Genomic DNA, 21889 nt, shown 5'->3' on the forward strand with positions numbered 1-21889 from the left:
GCCTCCACTGCAGAGGCTTAGTGACCCCTGGGAGCGCATCTGGTTCTGAGCACTGCATTCCTCCCGGGTGCTGGTCTGCATACTTGGCCACATGGGTCCCTTCCTCAGTCCCAGGGGCTTCTACGCAATCTGCAGCCAGCGTCACGCACATGCCAGGGCAGCGGGCTGCACAGAAGCAACTGCTGAGTCTTGCTGACCAGCCATCCAGGCCTGAACTCCACTATCCGGGAAGGAGAGACCGCAGGAACACACTGGAGTCATGTGTTTCAACAGTATAAAAATAGCCACCTTGCATTTTAAACAATTTATTGCATAAAATAGTGTATTATCTGAGTATATTTCATGCTACAGTGAAAAAAATCTAAATTACCACAGCAACTGCACTGCTGGAGGACCAGGGCAGCACTGCGTGGTGTGTAAATGCAGGTGTAAAACATGCAGCCTGAGGCTGGAGGAACTCAACACACCAGGGATGCAGGAGTTTACTCCATCCAGAGTCTCCAGGTGCCTCAGTGACGCATTCACTACTGTGTGGTGACTTTCTTGGTGAATGTAAATAAGTGACGTACGTTAGGCTACCTCCCCAAACACCCTTTCCTGCATGATTATGGGGGAGATGATTATGGGGCCTAATTATAATCCACAGGTGAAAAGACAACATACAGAACTTCGAGTAAAGCTTCCTCATTATCTTAAACATGAAGATAGTGCAACTTTTAAAACACAGCATCACAACACTGATTAACCCCTTGCATTCATCTGACTTCTCCACTTTATACCTTGGCACACAAAACAGGAATTTAGAATCATATTTTTAAAACAAAAGTTCCACGGTTTGGGGGTGGGAAGCAAACTGGCGATTCTTCCCCATAATGTATAATAATGTTTTCCTCTTTATTCAGTTAATTGTAAAGCAGGCCATTCTGGCCTCTTCCCCTGCTGCGTCTGCTTTCATAATCAAGTCAGATGCCTCTGTGGGTTTTATTTCATGATGTCTTCAAAGCACCCCTTTGTATTCTCATGCCCACCCTTTGCCAAAACCTGCCCTTTCCTATCACTACCCCAGATGAACACCGTTTGCGGCCAGACTGGAGGAGGTTTGTCCTATTTCAGCCTGCATGCGGCTCCTGTGGAAGGAATTATTCTGTTTTACTGAACTTGCTGTGCTGGGGATGGAGGAGTAGTGCCACCACCTCCCTCCTCCTTTCTTAAGTCAGGTATGCACGCAGGTCAGATGAGGTTCCCGGGCTTCCTGTCCTTGCCCTGGACGGGCAGCTCGGTGCCCCCCAGGGCCGTCCCGCTGGAGTGGCAGTCTGCTCCCCCTGTGTGTGCTGCTGTGCTGGGGGTGGAAGAGAGTGGCGCCCAGGCAGTGGCCCATCACCTCACTGTAGGCCGGGGGTGGCCCCTCCATCCTCCTGTTACTGCTGCAGGTGCTGGCACTTATGCCTGAATTGCTGCTGGGTGGGCGTGGGCCCCCGCTGTAGACGGACACATCTATCAAATCGCTGTCAAATATGGTTCGGTTGGGCGGGGCCCTCACAGACTCTCGGTTGAGTTCCATCTGCTGTTCGGGATCCCGGAGCTGCAGGGTGCAGGGCCCCTGGTAAGGAGGTGGCTCCTCCCCATCCGACAGGGAGATGGTGGGGGGAAGGTCGATCTCGTGTTGCACGTAGGGGTAGGTGGGCTGGAATCGGCTGAACCGATCCCTCTGGAGAAAGGTTGGGGCAGTCCCCCCATTCCTGGACTGCGGGGCATACATGATCTGCAGGGAAAAGAGCAACACCTGGGAGACGTTCTTGGCACGGTGATGACCACGGACGTGATGGCAGCAAGGAAATTCACGTCTGTTCTCACCCATCTGAAAACTTTCCCCCCCAAAAAACATGTAAAGGCTATTCCAGAAAAGCAGAGGTTTTTCGTTCCTAACGACTTACATCACTCACCTTGCCAAACCCAGGATGGTTCAGCAACGGATAATTGCCGTTACCTGAAAATGTAGGCTTAATGGAGTTACTGTGTACATTTCCCACTGGTCAAGGAGAATACAGGAGCCCCCCACCCCGGCCCGCCCACCATGTGACCTTCTCCGGGCCCCACTCCTGTGTTTCAGAGGAGTATAGAGAGTGGAGAATTTTCATTGTAAATGTAAGTTGTAACTTCACAGGATGGTACTTGGAGCAGGTACAAGACATTGGGTCAATTTATGAGTTATTTATAGGAGCTTGTTGCCCTATCAATTACTTTAAAATATGGAACAACTGACATGAAAACTTTTATATTCCAAAGTCAGTATGATTATAGATTTTTTTTCCCCCAAAAGAATCCAGGTACTCTCTTTCTTGCATAACTTCGCATCTATATTCCACCATCTCACTTTCTTCTAGAGAAAGGACATATGTGTATAAAGATATACATCCGTCAACTTCTCTCACACCATGTTTTTAACTTAAAGGCAAAAAACGTTATTTTTACAGTCATACTATTAAACTGAGAGATGGGGTGAATCAAGCGGTGATGTTTATAAGCTACACTGACACCCACCACCTCATTATCAGCAGCCTAAGGCATCAAGTGAAGATCCTGGATTCTCGACCTGTTTTCTGGAAGGAGCTCTGGCCAGGCACAAAGAATCCTTGGGAGAGTCTAGGGAAGACCCCTCCCCCACCTCTTAAGCCAAGTTACAGGCACAGGCCTTGATCTTCGTCTGTGCTGACACGTTCAACCCTTCCACCAATTTTGTTCTTCCCCCTTTACGCATCTCCTGCCACCCACACCCCGCCTGTGTCCAACCCCTTACCTCTGAGGTGGGCCGAGGTCCAGATCTGTCTGAAGGCCACAGGCGCCCTTCCTGGTTGGGGGGTGGGGGACATCACAGGAAGATCATTAGTCTCATTCAGCAGCACCCAAAGCCAAGGGATGACACTCAGCTGAGCGCAGGCTGTTTAACACCCGGAACAACAAAGCCCCAGCCTTTTGTTACCTACCTGCACTCCCAGAGGAGTCATGGCCACAGGAAAGTCAAACAGTTCGGGTCTCCCCACAGTAGCCTTGAACGGTGTGCCCATCCACACCGGTTGGCTTTCAGACTGTTCCCCAAACTACACAGCCCTCTGTGCATCTTCTCATGAATTGATTCCTCAGTGCAAATGCTCATGAGGAGTGTGGAACCTGACATCTAGTTGCTTAGTAATCTTTCAAAAATGGCCAGGGACTTTCCTGGTGGTGCAGTGGTTAAGACTCCACGCTCCCATTGCAGGGGGCCTGGGTTCAATGCCTGGTCAGGGAACTAGATCCCACATGCATGCCACACCTAAGAGTTTGCGTGCCGCAACTAAAGGAGCCTGCATGCTGCAACTAAGGAGCTGATGAGCCACAACTAAGACCCAGCGCAACCAAAAAAAAAAAAAAACCAGACCAACAAGATGATGAGCAAACAGTAGGCATGATTAAGGATCACTTCTAACACCATAAACTTGTCTACAGAGCATTTCAGTGTGGTATCCCTTTTGAACCCCAATTGTTGGCTATAGCAGGGTCTGCGGGGCTTTTGTGACTAGTAAGAGAAGAACGGGGTGGGGGGGTAGAGAAGTGCCTGTATTTTTTGGATTCCCAGGAATGTGCACGTACGACCTCCTGCCATCATGGCCTCCTGTGACCTCAAAGTGCCCACCGGTAGACTTGGGAGGTCAAACAGCCCCAGGTCTTCAGAAGTGAAAGCGACCTCCCCTGCTCCTTGCAGGTGGGCATCCACCACGGCCCCCCTCGCTGTGAGCAGGTGGCATCCCTAGATCTGACTATACAACTATGTAACGGCGACAGAGTGGCTCTAACCAGGTGTCCAAGCCCTAGGCATGCTGCTTTGCGTCAAGGGAGATGTCACTCCTGCGTTGAGAACAGCACAGAGCATCCTTCACTATTCCTAAGAATTCCACCCTTGGCAACAGCAGATGAAAGCACAGGGCGCAGCCTGTCACAGCACCAAATGAAGTGGGCAGGAAGGGACCCAGAAGAGGGGTAGTAGCACGTTTTCTGAAAACGGTAATAACTATCCTCAATGGCTTTATTTCCCTAGAAATTAGCAAAACTGGAAAAATGCCTAAAAGAAATCCACACCAAGCCTTGCACACACAATCCTGTATTTCACCAAGTTCACATCAACCTACCTGTTTCTAAATCCACGCGCTTCCCGGCCTCCTCCCAGGCTTCCTGCTGCCCCTCCTCTTGACCCCACCCCTCCTGGTCCCTCCCGACCTCTCTGGCCACTCGGCCTGCTCGTCGCGGGGTGGGGGGTGGGGGACGGGGACGGACAGGCGCCTCCAGGTCTGCTCAGGTGGAATGTTGTGGTTCTGCAGGGACCCCCTCCTCTCCAGGGGCCATCGTCACGGGAAGGGTCTGCACCGCCACAGCCTCCGCTCCTCCCCTTGGCCACCGCCCCTGCTGCTGACTCAGCTGCTCGCTGGCGGCTGCCTTGAGCTCAGGCTTCGGAGGGGAGGCCGTGAGGTTGGCCTCTTCTGGTGCACCAGGAACAGCCGTGCGAGACGAGGGACCGGCCGCCCCGCCACCCTTCGCGGGAAGCTGGGTCCTCTGACCACGACGGAATAAGCTGGGAAATAAGATAGCAGCTCACAGAGTTTTGAGCAACAGGAACAAAATCTTGCTAGTATGGCTACGTGGGCCCATACACACTGCGTCTTTCGTAGCTGTTTGCTTGTGAGAACTGTTCCCTCATGCCGCGTTGCATCCACAGAGCACCTCCGGCGCCCTTGCGTCCCTGGTAGCCCTGAAGACGCCTCCGTGGGTGCCCCGGGGAGCATGGCCACAAGGACCCAGGCCCACGAAAGCCTTGGGCCACCCTGAGGGGCTCTAGTAGTGAATCTGCATCTTCTGAAAAAGGGACACAGGACAACTCCGGATCTCGCAGGCTTGAAGATGTGCATTTTCAGGTTCCTTTACCCTCAAGGAATCTGCATTGTATTTTCCTCCTTCTGAATGGTAAACAGCCACGTGGCCAGAAAATTTTCCCATAAGTTGAATCTGCCTGACACTAAAGATAAAGCGTCTGCATTAAAGATAAAAAAATCACGTGCTCTTCCAAGTGTTTGTCTTTATGATCCCAACGATCCAGATGTGTCGTCTGCAGGCCTGGAACACAATGACTGGATTTTTTCCTTTTAAATCTATTTGGCACTTTCTGTGGGCTGGGTGGTGAGTGGAAAATCAAAATTGTCTTTTCTAAAGTTGTGGTAAATTATACATTTACTATTTTAATCATTTGAAAGCATACAGTTCTGTGGCATTAAGTATATCCTCGTTGCCACGCACCCATCACCCCCATCCATCTCCAGAATTTGTCTTCTTCCCAAACTGAAAACGCTATACTCACTGAATACTAACACCCCATTCCTTCCTCCCCTCAGCCCCTGGTGACCACCATTCTACCTTCTGTCTCTATGAATCTGACTATTCTAGGAACCTTGTCTAAGTGGAATTGTACAATACTGTCCTTATTTCACTGAGCATAATGTCTTTAAGATTCATCCATGTTGCAGCCTGTGTCAGCATCTCATTCCTTTTTAAGGCTAATATACTCCATTGTAGGTACATACCATATTTTGTTATTCATAGATATCTTGGTTGTTTCCCCTTTTTGGCTATCATGAAGAATGCTGCTATGAACAGGGGTGTATAAATATCTCTTTGAATCTCTGCTTTTCATTCTTTTGAGGATACACCCAGAAGTAAAATTTCCAGATCATACGGTAATTCTGTATTTAATTTGGGGTGGGGGGGAACCACTACTGTTTTCCGTAGCAGTGGTACCATTTCGGTTCCAATTTCATCACATCCTTGCCAACACTTGTTATTTTCTGGTTTCTTGCTAATAGTCACTCCAGTGGGTGTGATGTGGCATCTCACTATGGTTTTTTTAAAAAAATTAATTTTTGGCTGAGTTGGGTCTTTGTTGCTAAGCACGGGCTTTCTCTAGTTGTGGCGGGCGGGGGCTACTCTTCGTTGCGGTTTGCAGGCTTCTCACTGTGGTGGCTTCTCGTTGCGGAGCATGGGCTCTAAGCACGTGGGCTTCAGTGGTTGTGGCTCACGGGCTTCAGAGTGCAGGCTGAGTAGTTGTGGTGGACGGGCTTAGTTGCTCCGTGGCATGTGGGATCTTCCCGGCCCAGGGCTTGAACCTGTGTCCCCTGCATTGCCAGGTGGATTCTTAACCACGGTGCCACCAGGGAAGCCCCTCTCACTATGGTTTTGATTCGTGTATTATTAGTGTATTAAGTCAGGGTTCTCCAGAGAAACAGAACCAATAGGAGATTGATTGATTGATTATAGGAATTGGCTGCATGTTTCTGGAGGCAGAGAAGTCCCACAATCTGCTCTGCGCAAGATGGAGACCCAGAAAAGCCAGGGGTAAAATTCAGTCCAAATACAAAGGGCTGAGAACTGGGGGGGGGGGGGGGTGTCCACTGGTATATGTCTTGGACTCTTAAGACCCAAAAACCAGGAGCTCTGATGTCCAAAGGCAGGAGAAAATCGACATCCCAGCTCAAGAAAAGAGAGAAAGAAAGAACTTGCCCTTCCTCCATTTTTTTTTTTTTTAAACTCAGGTCCTCAAGGGATTGGATGATGCTCACCCACATTGGTGAGGGCAGATTTTCTTCACTCCATCTACTGAGTCAAATGGTAATCTCTTCGGGAATTACTCCCATAGACACATTGCTTAGCTCAGTCAAGTTGACACATAAAATTAACCATCACAATTAGTGATCTGAGCTCTTCTCATGTGCTTATTGGCCATCTGTATATCTTCCTTGGAGAAATACCTACTCAGGTCCTTTGCCTATTTTAAAATTAGGTTCACTTATTTTGTTGCTGAGTTGTACATGTTCTTTATATTTTTTGGATATTAATCCCTTATCAGATACCTGATTTGCAAATATTTTCTCCCATTCTACGAGTTGCCTTTTCACTCTCTTGATAGTGTCCTTTGACAAGTTTAAATTTTTAATTTTTGAAGTCCAATTTACCTATTTTTTTCTTTGGTTGCTTGTGCTTTTAGTGTCAGATCCAAGATATCATTGCCAAATCCAGCATCATGAAGCTTTTGCCCTATTGTTTAAGAGTTTAATAGTTTTAGCTCTTACATTCAGGTTTTGATACATTTTGAATTAATTTTTTGTATATGGTAGCAGATAAGGGTTCAATGTCATTATTTTGTAGTGAATATCCAGTTTTCCCAACACCATTTTTTTGTTTTTTGTTTTTGTTTTTCTTGCTGTACGCGGGCCTCTCACTGCTGTGGCCTCCCCCACTGCGGAGCACAGGCTCCGGACGCCCAGGCCCAGCGGCCACGGCCCACAGGCCCAGCCGCTCTGCGGCATGCGGGATCCTCCCGGACTGGGGCACGAACCCACGTTCCCTGCATCGGCAGGCGGACTCTCAACCACTGCGCCACCAGGGAAGCCCCCCAACACCATTTTTTAAGACTGTCCTTTTTCCTTGAATGGTCTTGGCACCCTTGTTGAAAATCATTTGACCATACATCGGAGAGTTTATTTCTGGGCTCTCTATTCTATTCTGTTGGTCTAAAAGTTTGTCTTTATGCCGGCACCACACTGTTTTGTTATTGTAGCTTTGTAGTAACTTTTGAAATCAAGACGTGTGAAACTTCCAACTTTGTTATTCTTTTTCAATATTATTTTGGCTGTAGGTGGGGATGGGGGTTCCTTGTGATAGCACAAGGATTTTTAGGATGGGCTTTTTTTTTTCTTTTTTTTTTTTTTGCGGTACGCGGGCCTCTCACTGTTGTGGCCTCTCCCGTTGTGGAGCACAGGCTCCGGACGCGCAGGCTCAGCAGCCATGGCTCACGGGCCCAGCCGCTCCGCGGCATGTGGGGTTTTCCCGGACCGGGGCACAAACCCGTGTCCCCTGCATCGGCAGGTGGACTCTCACCCACTGCGCCACCAGGGAAGCCCTAGGATGGGCTTTTCTATTTCTGCAGAAAAACATCATTGGGATTTTGACAGGGATTACACCGATTCTGTAGATTGCTTTGGGTAGTACTGACATCTTAACAGGATCAAGTCTTCAGGTCCATGAATACAAGATGAATACAAGATGTCTTCCATTTATTTGTGTCTAATTTCTTTCAGCAACGCTGTATAGTTGTCAGTGTACAAACCCTTCATATCCTTGGTTAAGTTAAAATCCTAAGTATTTTGTTCTATTTGATACTATTGTAAATTGAACTGTTTTCTTAATTTCTTTTTGGATTGATCATTGTAAGTGTAAAGAAATGCAACTGATTTTAGGGGGCTGACTTTGTGTCCTGCAACTTTGCTGAATTTATTAGTTCTAGTGGAGCTTTTTGTTTATTAGTTAATTGGAACGTTTAGGCTTTTCTACGCATAAGATCATGTCATCTACAAAGAGAGATAATTTTACTTTTTTTCCTTTCTCACCGGAATACCTTTTCTTGCCTTGTTGCTCTAGCTAAAACTTATAATAAATACTATGTTGGACAGAAGTGGTGAAAGCATGCCTGCATCCTTGCCTTTTTCCTGATCTGAGAGGGAAAGCTTTCAGTCTTTCACTATTGAGTATGATGTTCGCTGTGGGCTTTTCATAGATGATCTTTATTATGTTGAGGTAGTTTCCTTTTATCTTAGTTTGTTGAATGTTTTTATTATGAAAGGGTGTTGAATTCTGTCAGATACTTTTTCTGCATCAATGAGATGATCATGTAGTTTTTTTCCTTTCATTCTGTTAATGAGGTGCATTACATTGATTGATTTCATAATGTGGAAACATCCTTGTATTCCAGGAATAAACCCCACTTGGTCATGGTGTATAATCCTTTTATTATGCTGCTGAATTCAGTTTACTAGTATTTTGTTGAGGATTTCTGCATCAGTATTCATATGGGATATTGGTCTTTGGTTTTTCTTTTCCTGTTGTGTCTTTGTCTGGGGCTTTGGTATTGGAGTAATGCTGGCCTCATAAAATGAGTTAGAAGGTGTTCCATCCTTTTCAGTTTTGGGGAAGAATCTGAAAAGGACTGGTGTCAGTTCTTTAAATGTTTTGTAGAAATCACCAGTGAAGCCAGCTAGTCTAGGAATTTTCTTTGTTGGGAGGTTTTTGATTATTGTTTCAATCTCCTTACTAGTTACAGATCTATTCATATTTTCTATTTCTTCATGAGTCGGTCTTAGTAGGGTGTGTTTCTAGGAATCTTTCCATTTCATCTGGGTTATTCAATTTGTTGATATACAGTTGCTCACAGTACTCTTATAATCTTTATTTCTGTATCTCTTAGATCTTTTTCCACCCAAAGGATACAATGCTTATAGCGTTGAAAGAGAGTCATCTGTGACCATGACTCACGGGCTTCTGCTGTGAGCTGTGGCTGAAGCCTGCTTGCTGCCTTGGGCCCTTGGGCACCACATGTGAGACCACCACATGTGAGACCACCCCATGCTCTGAACTTTCTTGGTTTAGCTCTCAGCTAAACTCTCCTTTCCACACACAAAGGACCACAGGGATCATCAGATTTGGGGACTGGAAAGACCCAATATAGTGTTTTTCAAACTGAGTTGCAGCCTCTTAGCTGGAAAATCAATTTAAGTGGGTCACAGCCAGCATTCCACAGATAAAACAGAAAACATCTTGAGTACATTTTAAGTACTGTTTGGTCAAAGTTCTGCCTCAGTTGCGTGTGAATATTGTGGATTGTGATGTAAAATGTGTTTCCTATACATTTGGTCAGAGGGGTCAAAAACAGTCTGAAAGGTCTCCGATCTAAGCTAGTTCTCCCTCATTTTGGATGGGAGGAAACTGAAGCCCAAGGAGGGTATACGACTCACTGGAGGTGACATGGCCAGTTTGTGTAAAGCAAGGCCATTGCTGGATATTTTGGCTTCTACCCAAGGGTTCCTCCCAGTGAATGAACATATCATATGGCCTCAAATATTTGAAAATCGATTTTACTCCCTTTCCCAGGGTGAATTTCAAAGCATAGCTAAAACTGATGTTTGGATATTCAGCAACATCTTTGCCTTCTGATAAAATCACTTTTCTCTTGTTTCTTCCCTTTTCCCAGGCAACTTCTCCACCATCCAGATGCTTTACTAGTTCTGACTTTTCCACCCTAGACAGCAGTAACAGCTTAGATGCCAATGACTCTTCTCTCCAGCATTTCCCCTTTATCCTCCTTGGGATTCCATCATCAGACTTCTCAAGACTATTTCCCTCCCAACTCTACTCAATCTAGGGTACATCCCTTAAGAGAAAGACAAATCAAGAAGGACGTTCTGCTGGGAAGAAAAGAAAGGGAATCCTTTATATTTCCACAACAATCAATAGCTCTGGGAGGCCTACAGGCCCCTAAGAGCAAGCAGAAAAGGAGGAATGTGATGCCTCCTGGGGCTGGTGGTGGGGGAGAGTGAGCAATCAGGCTTCAAGAGAAAGCAGCCTGGAATCAGAAAGCTCAGGGCGACGTGGAACCACACACTGTGAGCCTCCTTTCACGTGTGAGCGGCACAAGCCAAGTGCCTTCCCCGCGGTCTCAGAATTGGTAGGGGAGCAACAGAGCCGGATCCCAGCTACCTCCCATGCAGTCTCTGACGGCCCTGCACACCTCCCCAACAAGGGCCTCTCAGAATTAGGATAATTTAGAGAGCTTTTTTTTTTCCCCCCAGAACAAACCACACCAGTTTTTAAGGTCTAAGTAAAAACAAACTAAACAAACTTTACCATTAGATTATTAATGCTAATGCCTATTTAGGTTACTAAAAATTGTTTATAAAATTTTTTATCAATTTTATTAAAAAATCTAATTTTAGCATACTTTTGTCACAATACCAACCGTGTAGATTACAGATGCTCAGAATGTTATTGAAACTGTCTTCAGCATCAGTTTATGTGAGCATAGTGTGTCTTTTAATTGCAAAAGTAATGCATGAACACATCCTCATCACAAGAGCCTTAACAACACAGACAAGGCCCTCTGTCCACCTCCCCCTTCCTGGGTCCTTCCTGGCCTTTCTCTGTACCATCAGCTTGTAGCGTGAACAGCATCAGCCTTACTAATGGTCACGTTTGACTTTGAACCAAAATTGTATCAGTAACTTGATGAGCTACATCTAAATGGATTTTGGCTGGTACCAAAAATCAAAGCCAGCCTCAGAGAACAAATTAAAAAAAGGAAGGCTTACCATCACTGAGAATTTTTTTTAAATGTCTCTTGAAAATTTTACTAAAAATGACCTGTAAGCTTTGAAGGTAATTTTAAAAGTCTTCTGAGCAACATCAACAGCAGAAGGATGATCTAAGTTACTAGCTTTAAAGATCTTGGAGATTCTGCTGTGTAACAGCTATGGCCCAGGATCCTTATCCAATTTTCGCCAGCAATTTGGCCTCCTTTCTCTTACTTGAAGGAGACATTCTCATTTCAAGCTGTTAAAATTGTTTATCTTCTAATGCTTCAACGGTAAAACCTTTTAAATGGCCAGTCTGCAAATGCCCCGCTCCTGCTGAGACAAATAGAAGGTAGACAGTAGGATCCCATGCTTGATGCTTAAAGGAGGCCTGACCTGCTGCCTGTGGCCCCTGGACACTTGGAAATGCTCATGAAATGAGGTGGGCAGCAACACCCCCAGTCTCACAGTTCAGCAAGAATCCACCTGCTGCAGGGAGCCTGCGCCCTGGACCAGCCGATGCTACACTCAGACTGTCACAGACTCGCCTGCTCCACCTGCATTATCAGGCTCATTTCTTGCGCCTTCCTGAAAATGGTTCCTTCCTATTTTTTAGAAATGCTTTCCTAACACAGGCTGAAGTAGGTAGAAATGAGACTAGGCAGGTGCGCAGTTGCCGGGCTCTCAGCCACAGTGGGAGTGAGCTGTGTGGGGCCCCAGAACACACCTGCACGGAACTGCCGGCCCTGGTTCGCAAGGTGTCCGGGCCAGTGGAGAGGAGCCCAGACCCCGTCACAGAGAGAAGGGCCCTGCTCCGAGCGCGGGACTGGTCAGCAGGCCCGGGACACACTGTCCCGTGACCCAGACTCACCTCACCTGGCCGAACCACTCATCTCATAGGAATGATCTTTACTTCCACAAGGAAGTTACCCCATTTTTCGGAAGCCAGTGGCCCCCTTGGTTCATCTCTGTTTTCATTTTTGTGGTAGAGGCATGAATGCAGAAGAATGTTTGCTCCAAAATACATCACCTCTGTGCAAACCGGCCCACCTCTGAGGCCCGTGCAGGGGCTGAGACCACAGCAGAAGGTGAGCACAGGCTGCTTGGCAGCCCTGGCCTGGGGGAGCCAAGCAGGAATACAGGCCAGTGTGGCCGATATGCTCACTTTTCAAGGAAAGATGTAAATTTCTATTTTTACGTGAAATCTCCCAGTTTTTTCAAGTTGGATCAAGTTTTGTCAAAATACCCTGAGGGGGGAACCACACACACACTGGCCACATCCTCGCCCAGGTCTGGCCATCTGCAGGGAGGGTCTTTGGACCTGGACTTGCCCCACACCCAAGTTTCTGCAACACAGACCCGTCCCTCCCCACGGGGCTGGTGCACCCACTGCCCTCCAGGCGCTGCTCTGGCTCCAGGGAGGCCGGGCACTGCACTTTCACAATTGATTTAATTCCTGCAGCATTTGGTCATGAAGAAATGCCTGATATGACTCCTTTTGTTAATTTTTAAAATTGAAATTGCTGCTTTTATAGGTCAAAATGGCTGAACACCCACAATTTCATATGATTCAAACTAAGTAAAACGTTCCCGTCCCTCTGCTGTTCCTGGTAGGTGGGCAGCCACCTCTGCCTTGCCCGCCGTCCAGGCAGGTTGGTGGGCCTTACGGGGTGGCCTATAGGCAAGGCTGTCAGAAAAGGCCATGCGGGCCTCCCCGGCTCGGGAAAGAAAGGCTCCAGCGACGTGTGTGAACATCTCTCAGGGCTGCGTCTGGAATATTTATGCCCTTTAATTGTTTTCCTATTACTTGGTGGTCTAAGATGATGAAAAGAAACCTAGACAGTCTCAAAGTTCCGAACTCACATAAGCCAGGCTCTAAACACTAAGGCAAGGCTCCCTCAGAAAGAACACATACGGCTTTTTATCACAAACCCACTCACTGCTGCTGCCACTATTTAAGCATTTACTTTTGTTGAAACTTAACTGAAGCGGATCACTCTTTTTCATTTTCATCCAGAAGTGGCTGCTTCCACCAAATTCAGGCTGGTCCATCCCATCCCCCTGCTCCCCTGGAATGGTGTCTCAGGGACGCTGTGGTGATGCAGGCTGACTGGCCTCGGCCAACACAGACTCCATCCGTCCCTCCCTTGGCACAGAAGTGTGTCCTCCCACAGGCATTGGAGGTGGCAAGGGGCCACGTGAGGAAGGGGCTGTGACTGCACAAAGCAACCCCCCCGAATCAGGGCAAACGGGGCCCAAAGGGGCAACTGGTCCAACCCACCTTTTTCCAGAGGACTCTCCCTGGGAACCAGGGAAAGCCCATTAGTGCAGAGAGGGAGTCAAGTTTCCTCAACCACATCAGAACATCTACATGTTCAGCCTCTTTCTCAAGAACAAAAGCCAGGGACTTCCCTGGTGGTCCAGTGGTTAAGAATCCGCCTTCCAACACAGGGACGTGGGTTCGATCCCTGGACAGGGAACTAAGATCCCACATGCTGCAGAGCAACTAAGCCAGTGCACCACAACTACAGAGCCCACGCACTCTAGAGCCCATGTGTCACAACTAGAGAAGCCCGCGTGCCGCAACAAAGATCCCGAGTGCCGCAACTGAGACCTGACGCAGCCAAAAAAAAAAAAAAAAAAAAAATCCCAACTACTGTCCTGTATTTTTCCATCTTGACTATCAAGTCTAACATAGGAAATACATAAAGGTAACCTTAACCAATAGTGTTAAGCCAGATCACCTAGAAGCTGACAAATTAGATGCCCAGCCCTTCTCATAGCAGTTTAAAATAAACACACTTTTTACTAACATGGTCATGGAGACCTCACACAGTTCTGGAACAAACAGGCCAAAAGGCCCCCAGAAGTGCAGGGGTCCCAGCAACGCATAGGCTCAGAGCCATGGATGCTCATCCATGGTGAGGCCGGCAGGGGGCACCCCACACCCACCAGCTGCCAAACAGCAGGCACAGCAGCTCCTGGGATGCGGGCCTTTGATGCTCCTGGGATGCTCTGAAAGCAGACACGGAACCACCCTGACAACGGCGACCCCAGGCACCTCCAGCCTCAGCCACCTTCTCCCTAGGAGAGCACAAACCACACAAGGCCACGGGCAGCCTGCCCCTCTAAGCCCCTCGGGAAGAGGCTGGTTGGATGCTGGGGGCAGGGCAGGGGGCCACCCAGAAGGGCACCTTGAAGCTGCTCCACCCCACACCCTTCTACGGTTTACGGCCTCCTGATGTGCACCCCTCCCCACACACAAATGGCCCCTGGAGACCCCTTGGCCTCCCTCAAGATTGAGAAAATACCACCAAGCCAGGTGGGCGCTGCTGATGGGGGGAGGCTGGGGCTCGCTGCATCATTTCTTCCTTGTCTGGTGGGTGCCAGGCTCACATCCACTGATTGACAGAGTGAGCAAAGGAAGGCAGAGCCCAGACCAAAACCGCCTGATGGGGCAGGTTCCCTGTGGACACCTCCCACCCCCACCGAGCTGTCAGCAAGGGCTCTCTTCACTCTGCTGATGCCCCCGAGCCTGCCATGTGATCCACGTGTATTAACAGCATCCCCATCTCATGCTAAAGGGCCCCCAGGGAGGATGGCAGGGCCGCCCCATAAGCTGAGGACGTTCAGAGCATCCCTGCAACACCGTCCCTGAGCTATGACAGCCAAAAACATCTCCCCACATCGCTGAAGGTCCCCTGGTCAGGAACAATGAGTATGAAAGAAAGGATCACACTGCTCTCCCAGAGCCCGATGAAGGGAAGCAGCATCTCTTAGAAACCGCGAGGGAGGAGGAGGTACTTGGGAGGCAAGAAGCCCAGCCCGGTGGGGGGCCCGTTCCCAGGCAGTGACCCCCAGTGCTCCTGGGATCTGGATCTATGTCCCTGTCCAGGAGAGTGAGGCTTCTCCTCTGGACTAGACATGAAATGGAGGTCTGGCCTGCGCCTAAACTGTCTCTGGTCACCATGTAAAAGTACATCATGAGTTTGTGAAACCTCAGTGAGCAGTATCCACACTCCCATTTTATCAGAAGGAAAACCCAAGCCTCGGGACACACCTGCCCTGCACGGGCCCGCAGGGAGGAAACACAGCAGGGAGGGAACAGCAGAGGATGAGGGAAAGCCAGAGGGAGAGAGTGTCTTCCTCAGGGCTGAGCTACAGCCCCCAGCACCCATCTCGTCCCTGTGGGTCCGGGGGCAGCACACAGCAGCCTCACCCTTCCCCCCAGCTCTGCCTGCCACGGACACAGGACACTGGGCAAACCTCAGCTCTACCCATGGGGACAGCAGACCCAAAGGCTGGCCGAGCGACTCTGGCCCCGATGAAGTGGGGGGGGGTCACCCCAGGACAGCTGCCCCCACACTCAGGGCAGCCTCCCTAGGCCAGTCACCAGGCAGCCCTAGTCCCAACATGCTTGGGGATTCAGCCTCCTTCATCCACCACAGAAGTCAAGAATATATAATTGTTTAAACTCAGTGTCCCCAAGCTCTCACTGACAGCCACTGGAATCACAGACAGCAAAGCCAGCTTGGACCTGAACCTTCCATGGCCCCTGGGCTCCTGCCTTAGATCACAGAGCAGTTTAGCTGAATATCAGTGTTTTATTTCCCAGAGGAGGGCGGTGATTCAGGGCAGGAAGTAGCTAGGAATTAAAAAAAAAAAAAAAAAACCAACCTGAGGAGCCTTGCTGTTCTGTGAGGCCCACACAACCTCCCACCCTTGTGCCCCAGAGGGCCCAACCCCCTCCCTGTCCTGCCCCGCTGAGCCCCCGTCTCATGGGCGTAGGTGGGGATGCAGGATGCGTCGCTGACCCTGGACCATATCCCAGCGTGGATGGAATTCACATGTATGACACTGAGGGAAGGAAGCCAGACGTGGAGAGGCAGGGACTGCACGGTCCATAGAGTTCAGAGCAGCAGAAATGAGTGTGCTGACTGCCGTCCAGGCAGTGGTGACCGTGCTGGGGGGGGGGTGCGGGCGGGGACTGGCCTTACGGTCGGGCCCCCGGACTGGGCATTCTGTGTGTGGGATTCACACGCTGAGCCCAGGGCCATCCTGCACCCAGGCTCCCGGCCCCGCTCAGCCCACACTTACCGGCTGCGGCCCGTCCTGCCTCCGGCCCTGCCCGGGGTGGTGGATAAAGGACCGGGTGGAGACTCTGTAGTGGTTTAGCAGGCAGACGACAACCACGACCATCACTGTGACCACCACCACCACGACGACCACCTGGGCGAACTCCAGCTCCGCTGTGATGAAGAGGAGAGTGCGTCAGCTGGGCCTAGGGCCACCCCGCTCCCCGGACCCTCCTGGGACAGAAACGACTTCCTCCAGGCCTGCTGCCCGAGAGCCCCGCTGTGTGGCTAGCAGGTGATGGAGGGAGGCCCAGCTCAACGGACAGACCTCATCTTTACGGTTCTGTCCTGAGAAGGGCCTGGTCGAGTGTGTCCCACTGGCCCCACGGGACCTCCCGAAGGGCTGCGCTGCGATGGGCCGGTATCACACAGGACACCAGGTCCAGCCGTGTGCACAGCACGGGCAGCCACCACACAGGGACCTTCCCAGGGCAGGCAGCTCCTGGGTGCCATCTCCTGGGACACAAGAAGCTCTGGGGCCCCATCCCTGCCAGATCCCCCAACCCCCAGGGGGGTGGAAACTATGATTCCCAAAGCACCTCCACGCAGGGGCCGTGCAGCACACTGGAGGTGTGCTGACAAAGAGCCCCAGCTCCACTCTGCGAAGGCCCCACCAGGGGAGGTGATTGAGGAGACGCATCTCCATGGTCTCCAGCCCTGTGGCACCACTGGGTTCTGACCGCACCGTTACAGAAGCCCGTCTAAACCGCTACCACGCACTCCCCACTGGGCGCCTTCACGGGCAGTTCGAGGAGAGGGTGCCAGTTCGAGGAGAGGCTTCTCAGGAGAAGCGGAGCCCAGGGCCAAGGTCAGTCCAGACTTCCCGCTCCCGCCAGGCCAAGTGCTGCCCCGTTCTCCCCACACTTGGAGCGGAGGTGGCTGTGCAGGGGGCGGGGGGCGGGCACAGTGCAGGAAGGGCGAGAGGGGGACAGCCCTGTCTGCGGTGGTGCTGCCTGGGATGCACATACATGTGGACACGGGCACACGAATGTACACACACGTAGATACACACACGTGCACGCACGGCACACCCTCTTGTTACAGCAGGGCTCAGGCCACCGGCCAGTGGGTACACTGCTCTCAGGTGCGGGCTCACACCTGCGCAACGCAGGCAGGGGCTGGATGCCGCCCCACATCCACCCCGTTGGGGTAGAGGGAGAGTCTTCCTGGATCCCACTGTGTCCTGTCCTGTGGCGCCATCCTCCACCCCGGCTCTCCACCCCGCACACCTGATGGACAAAGACTTACAAACATGCCTGCTGGACTGGGCGGGAAGGCCAGTGGCCCCAGGCAGGGGAGGGGGTGCGCTGCAGAACAGATGGTGAGTGTGAGGCCGTGGGGAGCAGCAGGGCCCAGGCGGGTGTGCTGGACGCACCCCTGGCTGGAGGCTGAGCAGGTGTGGGAGGCAAAGCCCCAGCAGCAGGAGGGGCAGGGCCGCTGGGCCCACACGTTGGGCTCCCCACCGTAGCTTTCTGCTCTGGATGCCCAGAGTCCTCGTGGCTGATGGGCAGGAGATTGCGCTTGTACTTCCTCTGGGGAGGAAGCCCCCAGGGAGCCACCCAAGTACCTCCCAGGGACAATCAGAATCTTCAAGGTGGAGTCTCCAGGAAACTGAAATCACTCTCTGTCGGAGGGTCTAGGCTGGGACTTTGCAGCTGGGGTACAGACACCAGCGTGACCTCGTTTATCCTCACATGCTATGGGGTGTGTGACACATCTGTGAGGGAGAAACACGTCTTCACAACCGCCTGCCTTTGCAGACAACTGTCCCATGTCCAGGACACCCTGTGTCACAAGGTGCCCACGCATCTGGACCCCAAACCTCGTCATCGACGACACAGGATGAGGCTGTGTGTGTAAGCGATGAGGGACCTGCCTCCATCACCTTGTGTTCCTGGCATCAGGCATGGGCAGGCCCAGTGTCATCATGAAGAGGTGGACTGAGGACAGGCTCTGGAGCCCACTGCACAGGTGCCCACGTAGAGGACGGCTCCCGCAGGCAGGGGTGAGGCCCGCCCTGGCTGCCAAGAACAAGGGGGCATCTCAGGAGATGAATGGAGGGTGAGCCACCAACCCACAGACCCCTGCTCCAGGGACAAGCAGATAAGAAGCAGGGAGTCAAGGGCGACTAATGCAGCATGAAGACTGAACCCAAAATAATGCTTTGTTTTACCAACTTTTATTTTTATTTTGTGAATGAACAGCAGAGTATTCAAAACTTGCCTTGACAAGTTTCAGGTTTAACCTTTCAGGTTAAATCATGCCCTGGAATTGACAAATGTTTCCTCTTCTTAAGAAAAGTGCTTTGCTTTTTGGATGACGATTACGGCGAGGGGCCCCGCACACATCTTTGCGTGTTAATTCTTCACTTGGAGGATGTCATTCTAGGTCATCTTTTCCTGAATATGGAAGGCTATGCAGATGACCATTTGCAGCAAAACAATCAAATTACATTTTCATAATTCTAGCACATTTGTTTTGTTTCACTTGAAAAGCATTTTTATTATAAAAATAATGAAGACTTCTTTAAAATTCAAAGAACATAGATGGAAATAGTGTGTAACGTGTAAGTTCCCCTGCACAGGCCGGCAGCTCTCACTGCGACCCCAACGCCTATGCCGTCCGAGAAACAATTCACCCGTTGTGTGTATCTGTGTGTTGCCTATTGAATAAGGGCTTTCTTCTTTTTAATGAATGGAATCACTGTACAAATATATTGTTCTTTTTTCCACTCAATACATCACAGACACCTTTAAACAAGAAAATACGTAAACCAACCTCATTCCCTGTGGTGCCGCTGGTTCCTAAACACAGAACACTGGGACTTGCATTCTCCAAGCGATGGGTGTTAGGTGGTTGGGTTCTTTTTTTTTTTTTTTTCTACCATGACCAAAAGATTGTGTGTGACCCACATTTGTAAGCATCCCTACGAAAAAATTCCAAAAACTGATACAACCTTGTAAATGCTCCTCTTGTCAAGGAGGGGGCAGGGTGTCTCCTGCCTCATGGCCCCAGACCCTCGGTCCTTTCCTCGTGTACTAATCTGATGGGCAAAAACACGTATCTTGTTTTAATTTGTATTTCTCTGGTTACTAGTGATTGTGATCCTTCCCTATGATTACTAGTAAGTTTGTATTTTTCTTTTTCATAATACTAGTTTATAATTAGTTTATTTGTAGTTTTCTCATTTATTTTATTTGTAAGCAGTCTTTACATATTATGGCTATAAATCTTTATCCGCTACATGTGTTGCAAATATTTTCTCCTGGTCTGTCACTTCTTTAAACTTTGGTATGAGTTTCTCTGTAGATGATATAATTTTTTTTAATTTTTATGTCATCAAATATTGTCGCAGTCTTTTTCCTTTATGGCTTCTAAGCTTCCCATTGATTAGGAACGTCTTCTCTCTAGTATTCTAAACATATTTTTCTTCTGAGATTTTTCTGTTCAGATCTTTATTTGCTCTGGACTTTACTTCTTCTGGTCTGAGACAGCAGCATGCAGACCCCTTTATGTTGTCTGACAGGCATGAATCTTCTGATCTAACACCAAACTAAAACGTTCAGCACAAGTAAGGGGAAGACAGACTTCAGCTGTGGGAAACTGTATAGAAGCTCCCACCTTTCTTTCAAAGGGAACCACCTGCTCTCAGGCTGTGGTCGGCGTGCCCTGGGCCCTGGGCCCTGCCGCATCCCTGCTGAGGCACCAGCAGCAGAAGTGTCCCCCCACGTGTCCAGACTGGCAGAGCTTCCTCCCCAGACCCCCCCTCCTGCTCTGAGACCAGCCGCCCTCAAGGGCTTTGGTCCCAGGGCTGCTCTGTACCTCAACATGACCAATTACCCCAAAGACCTCTGTGTGGATGACGTCTACCAGTATTTACCATATTTGAAATTAAAACTTGAAGATGTTAAATATTTATTCATTAAAAAATAAACTCACCACATGTTAACACATGTAACAAAATAACTTCCCATTGCCACACTTCACACATGCCCACCTCTTTACTCCCAGTGGCCTCCCCTCTGCTTCACCTGCACCGGCGGGGACATGTGGCTGAGGTACAAGGAGGAGGTCTCGCCTCACTGACCCCTGGGAGGGTCTTGGGGTCCCTGGGGGTCCTGTGGCCACAGCTGGAGGACGGGTGGTCCACACAGACTGATGACAGGCCCTCTAGTACAAACGTTAACGCCGGGACTCGAGATGTGCTCGGAGCAGCTCCTGGGAGCCCGGGCACAGGATGGCAGGAACCGGCCCCCAGGGCGCCACTAGCTGAGGCCAGCAGCCCTGGGTGACAGAAGCTCTTCACTTTGAACTCTGGGTGAACCAGTCCGTGGAAACAGACTGCTTTTTCAAACGCTAACGACTGGAAAGTGCGAGGGCCTTACTTTCTTTGGGGCCACACATACTCCCCCTCCCTTCCCCGCAAGAGTGGTCCAGAGTGAAAACTGGAGGAAACAGAGATGGTTCCTGGGGAGAAGCATGGTGTCATCCAGACCCAGTTCCTGTGCTACCAACAGCCCCTCTGAGCTTAGCAGGGGGTATGTGGGCACCCCTGTCCTCCCACGGCCTCCTTCACTTTAAGCAGGAACATCCTACTAAAAACACTTCATAAAAGGCGAACTATGTAAAGACCACACATGGCAGGACATCTGAAGCTGGGATGGTAGGTGGGAAGGGGCTTAGAGACCCCCAAAGCCAGCTGCTACCCCCACATACATTCTGTAGTAACAGTGACAGATGAGTGACTCCCGTCCCCTCTTCCTTCACGATTCCTGAGCCCCTCTCCCCCTCCCGCCACCCCGCTGTGGAGACGGCTCAGAGGCACTCAGCCCCAAAGTGTTTACCAGCCCCCGGATGTGGCTCTGTCGCCAACGGCCTGATTTTACACCTTCTCAAGAAAATAACTTCCACAGGACAATTAGAGAAGCTTCACATTAAAAAACAAAAACAAAGCCCTGCATTCCCCACTTTTGAATGGAAGAATCGGATGAAATTCAGCACACCTGTTCATCATGGTGTCGTCTCCAGATTTCTCACTTCTGGTCTCAGCCACAGACGTTGCAGGGCTTCTGGGGCCCGAAGCCCAGCCACACCCTGGACTGCAGTCAGGGCTCCCCGCGTCCTCTGAGACCACCGCCCTCCTCAGGAGCAGTTTCCCCACGCGGGCGCACACACACACCCGCCGCCTCACACCGCATTCATTTATTCCCAATTTCCCCCCAGCCCGGGAGGCCCAGGGTGCCGGCTGTGCACAGCGCTGCAGAAGGTGCGGTGAGGCCTGTCACCTGCCCCCTGGGGAACTCCCAACAGGCCCTGAAGAGCTGCACCCATGGGACAGACTCGAGCCCACCACGGCTTCCCGAGACCCGAGGGGGCGCCCAGCCCTAGGCCTGGGCGACACAGAAGTGTGGCAGGTGGGGCCCTGCTGCCTCTCCTACCCTGTCCCCCGCGCCCAGCCCCGCAGGATGTGACAGGGGAGGGACGTGCAATGGGGGTACACAGAGAGCAAGGGTGGGGAGGCCAGGGGAAGAAGAGAATGAATTCTGGAAGAACCAT

At 50.4% G+C, this 21889-nt stretch overlaps 1 protein-coding gene across 1 annotated transcript in view; it reads right to left on the minus strand.

Annotated features, from left to right (window-relative positions):
- Nucleotides 1-1210: 1210 nt before the first annotated feature.
- Nucleotides 1211-21889, minus strand: part of LDLRAD4 (low density lipoprotein receptor class A domain containing 4) — a 302983-nt gene continuing 282304 nt past the window's right edge. Inside the window, 4 exon segments of the mRNA XM_081252967.1 lie at nucleotides 1211-1293; nucleotides 1295-1762; nucleotides 2798-2848; nucleotides 16296-16447. Of these exon segments, the coding sequence (XP_081109093.1) occupies nucleotides 1231-1293; nucleotides 1295-1762; nucleotides 2798-2848; nucleotides 16296-16447 (734 nt within the window). The 3' untranslated portion in view covers nucleotides 1211-1230.

The sequence above is a fragment of the Mesoplodon bidens genome, assembly GCF_964165515.1.
Source record: "Mesoplodon bidens genome assembly, chromosome: 13".
Lineage (NCBI taxonomy): Eukaryota > Metazoa > Chordata > Mammalia > Artiodactyla > Ziphiidae > Mesoplodon > Mesoplodon bidens.